Genomic DNA, 20,376 nt, shown 5'->3' on the forward strand with positions numbered 1-20,376 from the left:
TTCTACACAGTCATTTTTTCCAGTCTTGACACGAGTACACCTACTGGGATTGGGTACTTTTTTTTCCTGGGTCTTGTGCACCCACCTATCTTTTTAATTTCAGACGTGCTTCTGTCTGTGATATATTCTATATAAAATGCAGTTTATATATTATCAGTGTCATGTTGGTGAGATTTTTTGAAAAACAGAGTTCACTTTGTGAAGGTACTCACCAGGAATTGAGGATCAGTTCGTTTTCAGCAATACTACTCTCCTTTGCTTGCTGACTTACCATCCCTCACCTTCTGTATAGCTGCTTTTGTTCTCCTTAAGGATCTCCATTCAAAGTCCTGCTTTCTCTTTATTTCTCAAAATTCCCCACCTTTTCATCATCATCCCTTTCTGATTTAATTTATAACCTTCTGTTTGCATTATGTATATCTGCTTTAACTGCATAGCTGTTAGTGTCCATTCAAATCAGCTAATCCTAAACCACTTTGTTATAAGGAGTGAATCAACATGTCCCATTTAACTGTAGCCCTCTTCCAAATAAATGTCATCGTCTCTTAATCATTGTCTATATTTTCTCCTTTAGTTTATAAATATATGCCTGCCGTATGTATAAAAAGACCAGAAACATTTTCACTGCTTGCATCTTACTATCCATATCCATAATCGGGAGCTTCAGGTGTTGCAATTTTTATAATCTTTTGTTTAATTTCTTCCCACATATCCTTAACCCATAAACCTGAATTCTTTATCTTATATCTTCATGAATGTGGGTTTTGCTGAACAAATTATTGTGTGGTTAGAGAGTTTACCTTTATAGACTTTGTTTCATCTTTAATTTTATATTCTGAAGAAAACTTGAAACCCAAGTATTCCACAGCATCAAAATGGTCTTTTCTGGATGTTTCAAGTGCAAAATAATATCTGCAAGTTGTCAACTTTTTTGACTGCCATACCAGTTAAGTTCTTGAGTTTTTGAGTTCCTTTAGTTAGTTATGCATGCATGACAGTGACTTTGAATACAAAGCAGAACGATGAAGATACCCATGCGTGTCTCCTCTTTTTAAGCACAGCTTGTTGGAGATGAACCCTCCCACCTTAATTATTGCTTCTCACCTATCATATAACCTCCTAATTAACCCCTTTTATTCTATCAGGGAATGCAAATGCTTTGTCTTACTCTTAAACAAATTCAAGTTGACTGTATTGAATACTTTCTCTGCATCAACACCTTACAACAGCAGTATTTTCTTACATTCTGCTTCCTCTGGATTATCATTGCTCAGTTAATGTCATAAAATGTTTGCCTCCATACCACAAAACCACATTGATCCATACCTATCAATTTTGCCATTTTCTAAGCTAGTATGATCACTTGATAGTCATGGTTTAAAATTTAAATGAGTCTAGCTGAAGCTAGTCCTGAAGGATTTTTACCCTCCTTCCCTCTATGGGTAATACAGCTACCACATTTTTACTCCAAGATGCTAGTGCTTCTCCCGTTTTAAAATGCTGTTTAAACAAAACCTTCCAGATTTTATCACTTTTTTCACACCTAACATCTAAACTACCACAGGAATACTGTCTGTTCCTGGAGACTTTCTTGCTGATTTATTGATTATATATTACCATTTTACATCCTGTCTTCATTTTCCTCTAACATTGTCATAATTAAGTCTTTCATAAATATTTTCCTTTGTGCCTTTTTTTCCTGGTTCCACATTGCTCTGCTTTACCCATATATTCTTTAATACCTCTAAAGGGTATTTGATATTGTCATAGGCACCCTAAGTTTGTTGACAACCATGTCTACATTCTGTTGCCCAAGTCCTAAAAGGTTTTTTTTTGCTGTGTAGTTATCTAAAAATAGTTGCTTAACAGCATCATTTCTAAACTATTGCATGTTATCCAAATACTCCCTTATTTTCTCTTTAGCATTGTGCAATTGCTCCTGCTCTTCTGTCAGATTCCCTTTATTCTGTAATACTCTAAGGTTTGACAGCCATAAGTAATTCCTATTATTTTTTCCTCATATCCGTCATATTGCTAAGCTCTCATTTTCATTTTGTTCCACTCATTAACTATCCCTTCAAAGACATTTCTAACTTCCTTAATAAAGCTCAAATTACCACTAACCACTCATTAAGTGCCTCTCTTGGCAAGTAAGAAAGCGCCATTGTCTCTCTACTTCATTACCATTCATCTTTGTCTTATTTGTGCATGATCTGAAATTATTGGATGTGTCAAAGTTTTCAATTAAATATATGCGCTCCTGTGAAGTATAAATCCTATCCAGTCTAGCCCAGTTATTGCATCTTGAGGAATAATATTTAAATTCTCATTTCCTAGTTATGGATTCACATCTTTCATCCCAGATATTCTCATATATTTCTTCTTAACTCTATCCTTTGTTATATTTTTCCTTCCTTCTAAGTCCCCACAGTAAATCCTCACTATTGCAAGTCAAGTTCCATTTTTCAACACCTAAGTAATATTCTTTGCTGAAAGATTATTAATCCCAAAATGTTAAGCTATATAATAGCATTTTTAATGGAATGTAAATATATGTCAGCATAATCCTCTTCCCTTGCCAGTAGCTCCTTAGTACCACAAATCTACTGTTATTATATTGTTTCCCCTCTTCTGTCACTATTGAAGCCCATCTAGTAATCAGAATTACTTCCCTTTTCCTTTGTCCCTGATAGTCTTCCTTCTGAAATCATTTTTGTCAAACTCAAATGCTCATTTTTACCCAAGTGTTTTCCCCTGCAATATTGTTATTTTGCACCCTACTTTTTAATATAATTCAGTACTTTTTGCTTTTAGTCTGTACTTCTAAGGCCATTTGCATTCCAAGATGATATGGACAGAGTATCCATTATGATAGAAAGTAACAAAAAGCACGAAAATGGAGCAGGATACAAGAATAAATAAAATGTATTAAGCGCTTTCGTCAAGTATTAGGATTGACTTCTTCAGAATGCCAGACAGTCGGAAAGTCCATCCTTTTATACATAAAACAATTAAGTCAATAGTTGAGTAAAATTGAGTAATTAGGCATGGGAATGCTTAAAGAAATAGACTCCCTTATTTTCTAAATTGTTTCTTTCTTAATAAAATAAGCCATTACATAGTACCACTGTAAAAGATATGTATGGTGAATATGCACCCTGACACTAAATTACAAAAAATGCCAGTTAGTGAATATCATACAATACTATAAATTACTGGTAGAGAAAATATAAACATAATATGTGTGAGTCTGTACAACAGTAAATATATGCAATAAAAAAAATCCAAATGTCTTCACACAAGCAATAACTGGTATCAGTGTAAAAAATTGCTGTAAAATCTTACATAAAGATAAAAAAACAAGTCATAGTGTGCACCTCATTAAAATAAAAAGTCAGCTTTGAGTTTTAAGTAACTGATGAGGGACACCATGTCGTTCAAACCTGGGCTAGTAGTGGCATTAACTCTAAGTTGCCACACAAGTTCTCTAAATTCAAGTAATCAGTCACTAGGTCCCCCTCTCTCATCTATTACCACCCTTTCCAGTATAATAAACTTAAAATTGTGGTTTGGAAATGTATTAATGTGCTTTGCCAGGGCATTTTTGATGTTGCCTTTGGTTATATCATAGGTATGCTGGTAAACGTGTGTCCTAAACGCATTTTTGGTCTTGCCAATATAAAACCCAGGACACGCCTGGCATATGGCAGCATAAATTACTTGTTTACTCGCACAATTACAGTTTTGATTAACTTTTACCCATCCATAACCTTCATTAAGGACTCTGTCGCTCTCTAAAATGTATTTACATTGGGTGCAATGCCCGCATTTTGTCTTTTTCCCAGTACCAGGTTTATTATTCTTACTACTGGACTCCAAAAGGTTCTTAATGCTGGAATCTTTTTTGTATACTATAACAGGGGAGTCACCCACCTTTCCTCCTATGGTCTCATCGCTCATAAGAATGAACCAGTTTCTCACCAATATATCCCGTATCAATGGGAGTTGTGGGTTGTACGTGAGAATAATTCCATGTTGAAATGGGGTAGTGGCGAAACCCTGCTTTCTGAAGGTGCACAGAGTCTAGAGATGTCCAAACCCAACAGTGGATAGAAATAACCTTCCACTCTCTTTTTGGATACTTCAAGTAATGGTTTCAGAAATTCTTCAAGGTACCCCCCCCGTTGACTAACATACCCAATAAAACATCCCTTTCCTTGTAAAAGTCTTCAATTCTGCTGATCATGCAGGCCAGTCTCACCCCTTGTCCTTTTAAGGATCTTTTTTGATGGAGGGGATGTCCGCTGTCAAAATGAAGGGTGTTCGAGTATGTGGGTTTCCTGAAGATGTTTGAATAAAACTGATTGTTCTCCAGATCCTTGGAATTCTGTATATCCAGGTAACTGATGGATTCCATGTGAGTTACCATGGTAAACTCCAGAAAAGTTGTACTGGAGTTAAGAAACAGTAGGAATTCAGACAACTGCTCCTGGTCCCCCCTCCAGAAAATGAGGATGTCATCTAGGTACTGCCCATAGAAAGAACAGTATGCCATCCATACAGATGTAAAAACTTGAGACAATTCCCATTGTGTCAGGACAATATTAGCAAAAACTGGTGCACAGGCCGCCCCCATAGCTATACCTGATTTTTGTTTAAAAAGATGTCCCTCAAATATCAGGAAACTGTTTTCCAGGACTAATTCCATTAAAGTCCTAAGTGTGAGAATCCTGGTATGGGAGAATGTAGTCTGTTGGCACAAAAAATCATAGAACAATTCAATGCCTTCCAAATGCGGGATGACATTGAATAAATCTTTGTCAATGGTTATAAAAATTATATTGCTGTCAAAAAATTCTTGCTGGATTTTTTTGAGACAGTCCCAAGAGTCTTTAATAATGTGAGAAAATGAACTCTCAGTTTTTTTTAACTTGTGATCCAAAAATTTGGCAATACTGATAGTCTTTGAGCCTTTCGCATCCACTATGGGCCTTAATGGTGGGTGGGAGATATTCTTGTGGATTTTTGGGATCCCAAATATAGTTGGGATCCGGGGATGTTTCTGTGTGCAAAAAAACAGTTCTTCAGATATCTGATTATTAAGAAATAAGTCAGAAAGCACCATATCTACATGACTATATGCAATGTTTAATTCATTGTGTGATATTTGTGCATATCCATCTCCAAGAAGATGTTCTAGCATGCAGTCTATGTACCTTTCTTGGTCCATGAATACCAAACCACCCCCCCTTTTCAGGTTTCATGACTCTAATCTGTCTGTTAGAAATGCTGTCTAGAAGGATGGTCTCCTCCTTAGTTAAATTGGACAGTTTACTGTTGTCTTTTACCTTGTTTAAATCCCTGATTTCCTTGGTGCAAATGCCTTGGAATAGTTGTAAAATGGGATGCAATGGGGGATTGTATATACTTGTTTTTTGCATCCAGCTGGTAACTGATAACTGTTCCCAGTTTCACTTGCATTGACACTCTGGTTCAGTTTTCTAGTATAAAGCATGACGTCTGAATGTTTTTTCCATGTTGAATTCCTTGTAGGGTACAAAATTTAACCCATTCTGAAACAAATTTGCCCAATCTTTTGTAACTTCTATGTTGCTTAAATTATAAATGTTGAAGTTCTGGTGGTCATTGGATATAATGGAAATCTCACTGTTGCTGTCTAAAACTTGCCCTGTCTTGTCTGTTACCAGTTCACCCGTCTCCCTCTCCCCCTCCCAGAAAAATTCTGGGGTAAATGGTGTTGGTCCCCCTGATAACCCACACTGGATTGTCTCCTGTGGGTGTAACCGTGTTTCTGGATCCTCTCTGATCTCCTTGGGGGTTGCCCTAAAGGGATGGGACCTGGGTGGTTGTCTTCACTGGGTTGCAAATAGTCAGTTAGTTCATCAAAAACATCATTATTAACATTGCTATACATTTATACATTGTTAGTGTTTCCACTAGAGACTAATGTGTAGGCAACACCTGCTTCATAATCTTTGGCATCTCTGTCTAATTTTTTTACTCTCTTTGATCTTAATTTTCTCCACAATCTTATCTATGTTGAAAAACACAGCATTATTCTCCTTGTATTTGTTATAAAAATCAATGTAATTTTTTAACAAAGCATCTAGTTTACTCAGAGTTATGCAACATTTCAAATTTCTTGTCATTGTCCCTTATTAAAACCTGTAGTAACTCGCATCCTTGTCGATTAAATAATGTAACCAAGTCTTTATGCAGTTCAGAGCCATTTAAAATCCCATTAGGGAAACGCCAGTACCTTAACCCTTTGGGAACTTGTTCACTTTTCAAGCATTCCCTAAGGTACTGATTTTCTATTTGTAATTTCTTCATTTTTAAACTGTCCTTTTCAAGGTTGTTTAAAATAGAACTTACAGTACCTTGGTTGAGGTTTCCGGTGTCCGTGTGGTGAAACCCAGTCTTGTCTCTGTTGATCCACTCAGTTAAATTGAAATCACTACTTGTATTTAACTGGACCCATATTGTCTTGGCTTTGCATTACTGTGATTGCGTTTAAAGCGGAAGTCTCAAGTGTTGCAACATCATTGGCGTTCGTGGCAGTCCTGTTGCCTTTACGCTTTGGGCTGCCTTGCCCTGGTTGTATGCTAAAAAGGGGAGTCTTGCGATGAAGTTAGTCAACGAACGGTGATTCAAATCACTGGTTAAACCTTCAAGCTTGTTGCCCAAGCCGACTATTTGGTTGTTAAATACACCAATAAGTTCAGTTAGTTGATAGCTGAGGTTAATTCCTCGTGTGTGTCTTTAGTATCCCCTCCACTCAGAGTGCTGAATCCATACCGGCAAATGTAGAGAAACACCAAGTAACAAAAAGCACGAAAATGGAGCAGGATACAAGAATAAATAAAATTTATTAAGCACTTTCGTCAAGTATTAGGATTGACTTCTTCAGCATGCCAGACAGTCGGAAAGGCCATCCTTTTATACTTAAAACAATTAAGTCATTAGTTGAATAAAATTGAATAATTAGGCATGGAAATGCTTAAAGAAATAGACTCCCTTATTTTCTAAATTGTTTCTTTCTTAATAAAATAAGCCATTACATAGTACCACTGTAAAAGATATGTATGGTGAATATGGATCACCTTTAAATGCTCGAAACTGCAATATCCCGAAACTACATTTCCCGATTCGCAATGCCCGAAATCAGTAGATACCGAAAGATGGAAATACCGAATTTCGAAATCACGAAAGCTGAAGTGAATGCCCGACTAGTGAAATAAACTCAAATTAAATAATGAAGAAGAACGTATAGCAGTGTAAGGACGTAGACTACATCAGCATATAAATCCCACATACACGTACCGGAAAAGGTCCCAATAAACTGCAATGATGGCGGATACTGCACCTGCAACGTCAATGATGGCGGACGTTGGACCTGGAAGTGTGGGAGCCATATACAAAACAATTCTGTCCCAGCAATGTAAACCTATGCTACAGCTAGATGGATATCTGTATCACTTAGAAAGGAGGACTAACAGCAGGCATTATTGGGCTTGTAAAGAAAAGAAGCAAAGGAAATGTAAAGGTAGGGCTATTACAGTTGTCGTTTCGGAGGGTGAAAAACTAGTTAAATCGGTCCCGCACGACCATTCCGCTGATCCCGCGGAAGTACAACGATACAAAGTAACAGCACAAGTTAAAGTCAGGGCACAATATAGCAGGGATAACCCATGTGCAATAGTGGATATTGCAATGGCGTCAACTTCACTAGAGGCTATACAAGCCATACCTAGCAGACGGTCACTGTTACAAAGCATTGGTAGGGTACGACGGAAGGAGAATCTAGTGCGCACAAACTCCGAAGTTACCCTTATGAATGTAGACGCTGTAAATTATCCATTAAAGTCTGGTGTATTTATTGCAAAACGTATGGCTGACAAAACTAGCGGTAATGTAGTATATGTATTCAGTACCACCAACAATCTATCTGACATAAGTAGTGCTACCATTTGGTTACTAGATGGTACCTTTTTTGGGAAAGAAGTTAGCTGTCGGCAACTGTACAGCATACATGGTTTTGTAAAGTGTGGCTCGTACAGTAAGGTTGTTCCACTAGTGTATGTTTTAATGAGCAACAAGTCCCTAAAATGCTATAACATGTTATGGAACTGTGTATTCCATTTACTGAGTACAAATGGGTTAGAATGTCACGTTCAATTTATCCTATGCGACTTCGAGGTTGCTGCTATAAAGAGTATAAGATTAAATATTGAAGGAGTGCAATGCAAAGGCTGCCTATTCCATTTTGGCCAGAACATATGGCGGAAAGTACAGTCTTTGGGATTAACGAGACTATACAATACGGATATGTTGTTCCAATTGAGAGTGAAATCGCTAGTGTCACTAGCATTCCTGGAAGAAGAAGAGGTTAAATCTACCTTTGAACGTTTACAAGTGCATTTCCCATCAGAAGGGGCTGAACTATTGAAATACTTTTCCGATTGGTACATACATGGCAGACTACGGAAGTTTTCGACTAGGCTGAGGAGCTCTATGAGATTCCCGCCGTTGTTTCCAATATCGTTTTGGAATATTTCTGAACTCAATGTGCTCAATTTACCACGAACACAAAACTCCGTAGAAGCCTGGCATAGGCGTCTAAAGTGCCTCCTAGGATCTGGCAGCGTTGATCTACATGTACTAATGCAGGCGTTGGCGCAAGAACAGAATAGGGTGGATGAGCTGCGTATCACACTTTCCACTGGAGTACCACCATCCCCCAAAAAAAGAAGAATACTGAACCGACATGAAAAGTTTGCAACTGTCATCAGCAATAGGGCAGAGTATGGTGCTATTGAGTTCATTGAAAGTATTGCTAGACTGCTGAAGCTTTGAGGGATACTATGTACCCTACCTGCAGATGAAGACGTGTTAGTATACATGTACGATACAGTTATATTAGTTAAGGAACGCGTGTATTGCTCTGGGAATGTTCTTTATTTTCTGATTGCAATTTCTGTGTTTATTTGCTGTAGTTATGCACTTATACAGTTGGCGGTGTACGTTTGCAATACACTCGGCGTAGGAATGGGGCGCACAGTGTGAAGGAATGACAATGTGTTGTCACACTGGTAAGCTTTAGGTTAACAGTTGTGAGCAGTATCACAACTGCACTTGTTTAGTTACGGACAGTTACGTTTGCAAATGCCTCAACACCTTGTTTCATTTACAACCTCTATAGTTATTTCTTCTATGATATATGGAACTGGAATAGTTCTTTACTTTTTGTTGCAGTATGGTGTACGGAATGTCATTGTCGGTCAATTCAGTTTCGGGAATTTCATCACTCGGGATTCTCGTCTTTCGGTCATTTTGATCCGGCGGTTTCGTTTTCGGTATTATGAGCTTTCGAGCATTTAAAGGTGATCCGGTGAATATACACCCTGACACTAAATTACAAAAAATGCCAGCTAGTGAATATCATACGATACTATAAATTACTGGTAGAGAAAATAAACATAATATGTGAGAGTCTGTACAACAATAAATATATATACAATAAAAAAAAAAATGTCTGGCATTCTGAAGAAGTCTATCCTAATATTTGATGAAAGCGCTTAATAAATTTTATTTATTCTTGTATCCTGCTCCATTTTCGTGCTTTTTGTTACTTGGTGTTTCTCTACATTATGATAGAAAGCTGTTAACTCAGACCTGTTGTACATAATTTTTGTTTTACATATACAGACTAATGTTTGTGAGGCTGATCTTTTAAGCATTTTCTTCTTGTCATCTTCATTTGAACCTATGCCACATTTTCAAGACGTTTACTTCAATGAAAATATTCACGCTAAAAGCTTACTAAATTTTCAGAATTCCCCATCCCCTAAAATTAGTTTTACGCCTACTTGTAAGAGGAGCTGCCTTAAATCGATGGCAGTACACACGTACTACATCTAAAATGAGTTTCCCATTGTAAAACATGTTGCAGACTGTGGCTCCAACGTAGTGCTCTGTTCTTTATCTCTGTTCCCCTTGACTACAGGAAGCAGTTCTTTAGTGGTTCAGAATCTTAATCCTCTGTTAACTGCCAGACATTTCAACTTGTATTCCCTTTATGTTAATGTGGGAAGGATACATAATGAGAACAGTCTGTTAAACTTGGTGACCTCTGTGGGTTTGGGTCTGCACCAGAATTCTCTTCTGGTGCATGTTGTGCTATACCACTCTCATGGAAGTCAGCTGACAGGCTAGCTTCCAGGACACTGATAAACCTGAGTTCTTGACTTTACAACTGAATGCAGTCTTTCAGAGCAGTGGGCCAGTAAATTAACTTCTGATTGAGATGGATATGTAGTAGAGCTGTGTTTTCAACAAGATAGGAGGCAGGATCAGAACCAACTTAAGTGACTTTGTTTTTTCTTTTTCTTATTCTCAGAGAGGTTCAAATGAAATACTTCAGAAGGAAGAGTTGCAGTCTGGAGTGGATGTGGCTAATGAAGCTGCCCAGAGATTTCATAAAAGTAAGATGTGGCTTCCCCCTTTTTTTGTATGCCTTGGTCTGTTCTGTAAATGTTTTCATTCGAATTTTTTTTTGTAAGGAGAGGTGAGTATTGTAGTATCTGTCTAAAGAATGTCTGATAAAATATGCACCTTTTTTACTGGATTTGTGCAGAAATGTTGATTGACAGTTTTCTGGTAGACAGTCTTAAAAGTAAATCTTAATTGACAGAGTCCTGATAGTGGAACTGATGGTGTGAAAGTCAAAAACTGAAGTCACGAGCAGTACATATCATGCACTTCTAGTGTGGAGAGATGTGGCTGCTAATTAAAACACCACGCCCTGCATGGTATCTTTAAAGATAACCATACCATTACCTCAAGAAAATTGCAAGTTTCATATTTCCATGAAATATTTTGCTGCATTGATATTCTTAAGACTTCTTTGTAACCCTTGCTCTGTGTTATGTAATCTGACCAACCTGTTTTTCCGCAGAAGTAGCTCCCTTTGTGATTTTTATCCTCATTACTTTTGCTGGAAGAAAGGCAAGGTGATAAAACTTTGTACCCAGTAAGTTCCCAGCCAAGATTTACAGTGTGTGGAGAAAGTATAGTTGTGTAAGGCCTACTTAACTGAAACAGCAGATGTTTGAATTCCTCACTGCTTCAGTTGCATTTTGGCCGATCTGCCAAGGTAGCCCAGTACTGGCCAGTTTTCAAAAGCTTAGACTCCCCTCCCTCCTCCTTCCTATGAGAGATAATTGGCTGATCATATCCTAAGAGGGAAGCCTTCATCTTTCACAGGAAGTCAGTGTTCAGGCTTTCTTGCTTCTGCAGATGAGGAGAGGATTGGACCTGAAGCCAGAATCATCAAACAGTAGTAAATTATCAAAAACAAATTCAGCAGCCAATCAGAGGTTGAAACCCACCTTAATTATGCACAGTCTGGGGGACAGCAGGTGGGTGCTGTAACTGAGGTAGTGAGGAATTCAAATATCTATTGTTATAAGAAAGTAAAACTTAAGCAACTGTACTATGTTCATTATTCCTAATGTCTTAGTAGCATTTTGAGTAGATTCCCCAAACTTATCCTACCTAGAGGCCCCTGAATAATGGTCCCAGCAAAGCCTGCTCTGGACCTTGAAAGGGAATCCAGTTTGTAGTCTTTTGTGAAGGTGTGAACAGAAGACTAGGTTACTGCCTATAGAATGTTAATAAAGTCTGTCCCTTTCCAGTACTCCATCAAAGAAGATAGGGTCCCAGTTGAGTGATACTTAACCTTGCCTGAAGAGATTCACCATGGTGAGAGTAACAGAAAAGAATAACAGAGGACACCCATCATGGAGTAGGGTACTTAGACAGGTTGACCTTTCTTAGCCCCCTGTATAGGAGACACCGCTATAAAGCATTCCTAAAGGGCTTTTTTCTGTAAAGGTAGTACCAGAGTTGTCTGTGCTTATTCAAGGTATGTGGAATCTTTTTCTCCTGTTTTTTTTTTTTTTTTTTTTTTAATTAGGCTAGAACACTTGGGAGACTGATGACTTGATTGAAGGTAAATTCAGAAACAGCTTTAATTATGAATGATGGATTAGTGTTTAACACAATCCTGCACTTGTGAAAAATCAGAGGGTCAGCCCACCATGAGAGCTGTAGCTCAGAGACTTGCCTTGTTAATGTCAGAGCAATGAGTAAAACAGTCTTCCATGTAAAGAACCATAAATCAGCCAGAGAGGCAGTTTTAAAAGGAGGTAAGGTTAACTTAGAAAACAAAAAAAAAAAAAAAAAAAAAAAAAAGTGAGATCCCATGGAGGATGATTTTGCTTTTGAGAAGATTTCACATGCAACACTCTTTTCATCCTTTAATAAACTGTTTGACTAGAAAAAGAGATGAAAGAGAGGGATCCACAAGCAGACAAGCTGAAATGGCTGCAAGATGTACTTTGATAAAAACATATGACAGACATCTCTAGCTGCACACAAATATTTCAAAACCAGAGGGTTTCAACCCTTTCACAATCTTGGTTATTGGGAAGGTATCACCTAAGAAACCTTTTTCATTTGTAAACATAAGATGTGAAGTTGTTCAATCTTGCCATTCATTCTTCACTGATGGGTTTGAAGCCGATCCATCGGCTCAGGTGCGGCCACGTGCAAAACTCGATGTCTTCCAGTAGCTCAAGGCCAAGCCCCTATCCCATGATGCACCATGAATTACCTCAGATCTAGTTTGCCGCTGCATCTGATCGGAGGTTCCAGTGCAAGCTCGGGCTAGTACAATTTAAACATTTTTTCTATTTAGCAGTTTGTTATATATCTTTACTTAATTTTTTTCTAAGGATAGTTAGATAGTTAGATAATTAGCTTTGATAGCTTCTTTGCAGTTCCCCTTCCCGTGTGGTTATAATGTTACTCTTTAAATTTTTGGCCTCGTGTGTTTTGGCCTAGTTATCCGAAGTGCCTTATTCACCATTGCTCCAGTTGGCACCATCAGTGCATTCATCTAGGTCATCTGTCAGCCTTTCAGATTTGGATATGGATCGATTGGTGCAGAAGCTTTTACAGGCACCAGGCCTTGCTAAATTGTCGGCTCCGACCCTAAACAGCTTCGGAGCTGAAGACCACTCCTGCTTTGGTTACTCCTCCTCTGAGCCGTATCAGACATTCGGAGCCAGAAGAAGCAGATCTGTTGATAGTGGAGCCTTTGGAGCCAAGACCTGCTCCAGTGTCCTCTGCTCCATCCACTCTGACATCTTCGGCACCGACCTGGAACTCTAGGAGCTGACACTCTCCAGTCGGATCCGGGAAGGATAGTCTGACTGACTTGGTGCTGACTCTTCCTCTCGGGGCTTCGGCTCGGATGAGCTCGGCTGCTACCTCCGGCTCAGAACCCACTACTTCGGTGCATGAGGCTTTGACGGTTCCCACTGATCCATAGATTCCTTCCCATCGGAGGCGTGGTGCCTTCGAAGCCATGAGGAGAGCTTTGTCCCCCGAGACATCCTTGCTTCCTCATCCCCTAAAGCGCCTGTGTCATCTTCTGCTTCCATCATCCAGGCTAAGCGTAGCGACCCAGAGCCCCAGGTAGCCCCACAGGGTGCCCCCTGAGGAGGTTCCCAGGAAGAGATTGTGCAAGAGGAGACACTTGGACTCCCCACAGGAGTCTTTAATATCTGACACTGACTTGGATGAGTCAAAAGGGTCCCCCTCTGAGGATATCTACTTTGCTGAGATACTTGAGATCCTTAGGCAGAGGGGTGATTGGCAGTCCAAAAGCCCTACTTGAGGAGAAGTTAGTTCTCCTGAAGGCTTTTGGGTCCCAACCCACAACCTCTTGGGTGTCTCTGCCCTTTGATGAGCTCATGCAGTTAGTTTCTCAAAGGGTGTGGGTGTCACCGGAGTCCATGAAGCCTGTCCCTAGGAGGCCTAACAAGTTTCTATCAGCCCCACCGGACAAAACATTCTTAACCAAAGGAGTCCCCATTGATGCCATGGTGGTGGCGACGGCCACCAAAAAGGAAATATGTTAAGACTTCCTCGTCTATCCATCCTCCTAATGGAGAGTCTAGGATCATGGATAGATATGGGAAACGCATGTTCAGTTCAGCGACTTTTGCTCTCCGTTCACTGAACCATTTTACTAGGTTGCAAAGAGATCTCCTTAAGGAGTTGGGAGATGCTCTTCGGGGTACAGTAGCTGCAGGTGCCTCTGATAAAGTTGCTCCCTAGCTTTCTACCCTAAATTCTATTGTCAACTCATCCATGCGTGTCTCCTATCCTATGCAGCTGATAGAACGAGTAGGGCACCTGGTACAGGAATCGCTCTTAGAAGATATTCCTGGATGCGCTTTTGTTCCTTCGCAGAGCCCTTCAAGTCATCCTTCGTTAACACCCCCTTTGATGGCTCATCCCTTTTTGGGCCTAAATTGAAGGAAACCTTGACCAGGTATGAACAGGAGGGAAAGACTGCCTGCCATTGGAGTCTGTTTTTCCACCCTGTACCCGACCTTATCCCAAAGTTCAAAGGGGAAGGAAAATGTGGATGTTCTTCGTGTTTCACTGTTGCAGTCCTAACATATGGGTTATCTGGCTCCAGGTAGCCCTCAGCAGGCCCCAATACCAGAGTCCTCGGTATATGACGTTGGCTGTCTTCGGTTGTAAAACTGATGTCAGAACGTCATTTCCTCAGTCTTTCTTGCCACGGAGCCTGAAGCAGATGCAATTCAAACTAGTGCCGGTCGGCTGTTTACCTTCTTTTCCTTTCCGACTACCAAGTTAAAGACTCCTTCAGATAAGTACCCCATTGGGGATCTTCTTTTCTTGCTTTAACGAATGTCAGATAAAGTTAATAACTGTCTTGCCTGTGGAAAACAGTTTCCGCACCGTGATTTTCATTCCTATTGTATAACGTGTTTGGGCCTTGATCACGACGTCCCTCATTGCAATCTCTGTGCCTCCTTTAACCCATGTACCATATGGCATAGAGCTAAGATTTTGTATCAACATTTCGGTGTCTGGCCTAAGTTCGTCTGTATGGTGTCTTTTGGTCTCCCGGCTTCGGATATACCTAGGAAATGCAAAGACAAAGACTGCGACAGGCCTAGGGTTAAATTGGCTGACGACACACCGGTGAAATTGGTAGTCAGCCCAGCGGTAGTCAATGAGGCGCCTTTGTAGCCCCTGCAGTCTACAGATTTTTAGCCGCAGGTCTCTGCCGAGACCTTTACTGAGTCCTCCATGCCGCAGTCTGCTTTTTCGTCTTCAGACCCCCTCCACCTGTCGCCGCCTCAGATGGTTCCGGAGCCACTATGCAGGCACTGGCTTCTGACGCCTCTTCTCTTCAACATGAGACCAGATCCAGACCGACTGCCTTAGGCCATACTTCTGCAGTTGCTAGGCCTCCCGAGTCCCTCCAGATTGCTAGCAAACCTTCCAGCCGCAAACCTTCACACAGGCAGGCGTCGGCCTCCCCTCCTGTGCCTCAGTCCCAGTTGGTAAAGATGGCTAGTGATCTTCTTTCATTGATTAAGGGCAGTCTTCCTCCCCCTTTCAAGAGGGCTAGGGAATTGTCTCCTGATGTTTTGTCCATCTCAGATTCCTAGGTTTCCAGTGTTTTTGCTGGTGAATAAGGAAATTCTCAACTTTTTTCTGGCTTTGAGGATTATGATGCTGAGGACTCTCTCCCTTCTGCCTCCCCTCCAGAAGATGGGGATACTTTGCATACTCTTAGGGAGCACTTTAAATGGGAATGTCAGGATTTTCCCCAGTCTAAGATGCGATTCAGGGAATTTTGGGATTTCCCACAACAGAAGCCTCTGGCTATACCTCCAGTTTTGGAAGTTGTGGATGATGTCTTCATGGAAAATTCTTTAACTCCTAATTCTGTCCCTCCTGCCCCCCAGAAAACCTGATAGGTATTATAGGGCTCCTGATTCTCACCAATTCCTTTTTAAAAACCCTACTGCTGATCCTGAGATTATTTCTCAAGGCTCCAAGGGTGTTAAGGCTACTATTGCTAAAAACCCTGTTCCTTCTGATAGTCTAGGGCCTTGGACAGGTGGGGTAAAAAAGTCTTATACCTCTGCAACCCTTGCCATTAGATCTGTGAATTACCTTTTTCACATGCTTAAGTATCAGCAACATATTTTGGAGACTATTAAGACTAAATTTGGGGATATTCCTTCCATGTCTGAGAACAAAGATTTACAAGACTTAATGAATTCTGCCACTCTATACTGCGGTGGTGGTGCTACGGTAGCATTGTCGCCTCACGGTTAGATGTTGCCCGATCAATTCTCAGTTAGAGCATCTTCTGTGTGGCGACATGCGTGAATGGGCATTCCTCGTTGAAGGTTGTGCATTAGGCCCGGCAAGCCAGCATGTAAAAATCTACTGCCAGTCATTAGCGGATCGGAGTTCCGCTGTGGCGACCCCTAACCGGGAAAAGCCAAAAGACACAAACAAACTGAATTCTGCCACTCTAGTTAATAAGCATTCATTACATTGTGGTTTTGACACTCTGGAGGCTTCCTGCAGAGCAGCAGTCACTGGTTCCATTATTAGAAGGCATGCCTGGCTTAGGGAGCAACCTCTTTCTGAACCTGTTAAATCTAAATTGCTGGATGTTCCTTTGCACAAGGACAGTCTTTTTGGTAATAAGGCAGAGGAGGTACTGAAGAAGTTGGAGGATAAGGTGAAATCTATGCAAGCTTTAAAATTATTTCCTGCAGGTTCAGCCTACTCTGTTCAGTAGGCATTACCTTTCCAAGAATTGGTATTTCCCTGATCCTGGCAAGCAGGGTCACTCTAGGCCTAGGGGTTTCAGATCTTCCAGAGGACAGGCTTCTGCCCCTCATAGGGCTAAACAATGGCATTCTTCTTCAGCTAAATCGGGGAGTTCTAAGCCAGCTTCCCAAAGCAAGCATTCTCAATGACTCCGGCCTTCTTGTGCCTACCTCTTCGGGCCCTGGGTTTCCTTTGGGGGGAAGATTAGCCAGGTTCGCAGAGGTATGGTCTACCATCACAGATGACAAATGGGTGCTCATTATTGTAAACCAAGGTTACAAGTTTTATTTTCACACCTTCCCTGTTCTGAAAGGGTACCCAGACATACCCAGAACTCTCAGGACAGAGGTAGAAAGTCACATTTCTTATCTGCTGACCATGGGGGCTTTAGAGCCAGTTCCTACAAATCAGGCAGGCCTAGGTTTTTATTCAAGACTTTTTCTGGTACCCAAAAAAGGGGGCACCTGGTGCCCTATTCTGGATCTGTGTATTCTAAACACTTTTCTGGTGATTCCCAAGTTCAAGATGCTCACTCTTCAACAGTTGCTACCCATGCTGGGCAAGGATTCATGGCTGGTAACTTTGGATCTCAAGGAGGCTCATCTGCACATTCCAATAACGGAACGTTGCAGGCAGTTCCTTTGCTTCAGGGCTGGGGAGCAACACTTTCAATTTTCTGCACTGCCCTTTGGCTTATCTACTGCTCCCAGTGTTTTTACAAAGTGCCTGGCTCTGGCCATTGCTTTTTGCAGGCAGAGAAACATCCAGATTTATCCTTATCTGGATGACTGTCTCATTCAAGCAAACTCCCCAGAACAACTAGAAAAGGATTTGGACTTTGTGAAGAAAATTCTCACCTCTTTGGGTTACATACTTAATGAAAAGAAGTCAAAGTTGGTTCCTACAAAGGAGATTGTTTTCCTGGGAGCGAGTCTGAATACAGCCCCCCAGATGATATTCCTCCCTCAAGAGAAACAAGAAGATCTTTCGGCTTACTTCAAGAATTTGGCAAGCATGACCCAGCTCTCTGCAAGGCAATTCCTGCAAGCACTGGGGTTCATGGCTTCATGTATTCTGATGATCCCATATGCAAGGCTGCATATGAGAGAACTTCAATGGTACCTCAAGATTCTTTGGTGTCAGCACACACAGGACTTGGACTTGATTCTTCCCTTAATTCCTTGTCTACAAATGGAGATCCTCTGGTGGGGGGACAACCTGTTCTCAGAACAAAGTTCTGCCTTTCCGCCCACCACCTGCTAGCCAGACTCTCACCACAGACGCCTCAGATTATGCATGGGGGGCTCATCTGGAAGGCAGGGGCATACAGGGGACTTGCAGCACCCAGCAGATTCACCTGTACATAAACTTAAAGGAATTGATGGCAGTGCAGCAGGCCTTGCTGGCTTTCAAGGGCCTACTCTACCCTGAGACTCTGCTGATCAGGACAGACAATACCACAAGCAAGGGGGACTCACTCTTATCCCTTGTGCAGACAAAACATAAGACTATGGTCATTAGCAGCTTCCATGGGCATGCATCTAATAGCCCAGTATCTTCCAGGGAGGCTAAATTCTTTGGCGGATCAGTTGAGCAGACATGTTCTGGATCTTCACGAGTGGCAACTGAACAAAGTCATTTTCCATCGCATCACTCAGCATTGGGGCACTCCACAAGTGGATCTTTTCTCCTCTCACACCAATCATCTCCTTCCACCCTTTCTGTACCAGGGAGTTTCACAACAAAGCTTGGAGAGTGGATGTGCTGTCCTTCCCATGGATGCCACTCTCAATTTATGCATTCCCTCCTCTGCCTCTTCTTCCCAGAGTACTGATAAAGATAAAGGATGAAAAACCCAGTGCTATTCTTGTAGCACCAGATTGGCCCAGGCAGCATTGGTATCCCCTTCTTTGCAGCCTTTCCCAGGCTCAGTCTTGGCATCTTCTCCTGGTACCAGATCTGTTGGTTCAGGAAGGGGGAAAGTTTATTCATCCTCATCTTCAAGCTCTGCATTTAACTGGCTGGTTAATTCTTTCCCAACAGGTGGTGGAAGTTCTTCATGAGGCCAGGAGGCCTAGCACCAGAAAATCCTATGCAGATAAATGGAAGAGATTTTGCTCTTGGATGCAGGCTAAAGGAGAAGACTCTTCTCCTCCTTCTCTTTCATTCATACTTGATTATCTAGCAGGCTTGCTTAATGGTGGACTTTCCTTTTCTTCAATCAAAATTCGTGCTTCAGCAATTTCTGCTCATTGCTCTTTTGAGCAACCCATTTTTTTTCTCACCCCTTAATGAAGCAGTTCCTGAGGGGAGCTAGCAATCTTAGACCTCCCAGAAGAGCTCCTACTCCTGCTTGGGATCTAAATTTTGTCCTGGAAAAGCTTACTCTACCTCCCTTTGAGCTCAGCTGCCTTTGCAGATTTGAAGTTTTTCTCCTGGAAGACTGCTTTTCTTTTGGCTATTACTTCAGCCAGAAGAGTTTTGGAGCTACAAGCCTTAATGGCAGTAGAACCTTTCATCATTTTTCATTCAGATTGGGTTTCTTTGAGAACTAACCCCTACTTTATGCCCAAGGTGGTTTCCAGTCTGACCCTTAATCAGTCTATTCACCCGCCTACCTTTTTCAATAATCCCCAGAATAAAGGGGAAAGGATTCTGAACTCCATTGATGTGCACAGACAGCCTAGATTTTATTTAAACAGGACTAAATCCTTTCAAACATCTGAATAGTTGTTGGTTAGTTTTGCTCCTGGGGCTCAAGGTAAAGCTATTTCGAAACAAACCATCTCTAAATGGATTGCTCATTGTATACACTTTTGTTACCTGCAGCATGGGAAGGTCCCCCCTCAGGGTATTAGGACCCACTCTACTAGAGCAGCCTCTACCTCTGCAACTTTTATGAGAAGTGTGCCTACTAAGGACATTCTAGAAGCAGCTACTTGGTCTTCTGATTTTTCATGCTGACAAGTATCACTTAGGCCAAATCCTTCCTTTTTGCCCAAAGTTTGTTCAGAAACCAATATTAACCAAGTTATTGAGTTTTCAGTTTTCTTCCCTAATCATTCCAGCAAGTTGGAGTATATGCTGCAGAAATTTGATGTTCACAGACAGCTCAGATTTTATTTGGATAAAACAAAAGATTTCAGGAAATCAGACCAGCTCTTTGTTTCATTTTCTGATTCCAGGAAAGGCAGACCAGTGGCTAAAACAACTCTGTCTAAATGGTTATCTGATTGTATCACCTTTGTCTATTCAGCTGCTAATATGCCTTTGTAACACAAGATTAAAGCTCACTCAGCCAGAGCAGTTTCTACATCCTCTGCGTTTTCAGCCAAACTGTCCCTTGATAACATTTGTGCAGCAGCCCCTTTGTCAAAACCTCATACCTATCACTCATTACAAAGTTGATGAGGCCTCCAGGAACAGGGCTTCCTTTGGGTCCACGGTCCTGATGAGGCCTCCAGGAACAGGGCTTCCTTTGGGTCCACGGTCCTGAAAAATGTACTCCCGAGATTGATGGTGCTTGGGATGCTACCCATCAGTCAAGAATGAACAGCGAGATTGAACAACTTCACATTAAGAAGTTATGTACTCACCATAATGTTCCATGCG

General features: G+C 41.1%; 1 protein-coding gene across 1 annotated transcript in view; it reads left to right on the top strand.

Moving 5' to 3' along the window:
* Positions 1 to 20,376, top strand: part of IQGAP1 (IQ motif containing GTPase activating protein 1) — a 1,927,315-nt gene that overhangs the window by 621,274 nt on the left and 1,285,665 nt on the right. Inside the window, exon 11 of the mRNA XM_044076373.1 lies at positions 10,421 to 10,505. Within this exon, the coding sequence (XP_043932308.1) occupies positions 10,421 to 10,505 (85 nt within the window). The remainder of the gene's footprint in view (positions 1 to 10,420; positions 10,506 to 20,376) is intronic.

The sequence above is a fragment of the Protopterus annectens genome, chromosome 7.part0 (assembly GCF_019279795.1).
Source record: "Protopterus annectens isolate FY-2018-M chromosome 7.part0, PAN1.0, whole genome shotgun sequence".
Classification (NCBI taxonomy): Eukaryota; Metazoa; Chordata; order Ceratodontiformes; family Protopteridae; genus Protopterus; species Protopterus annectens.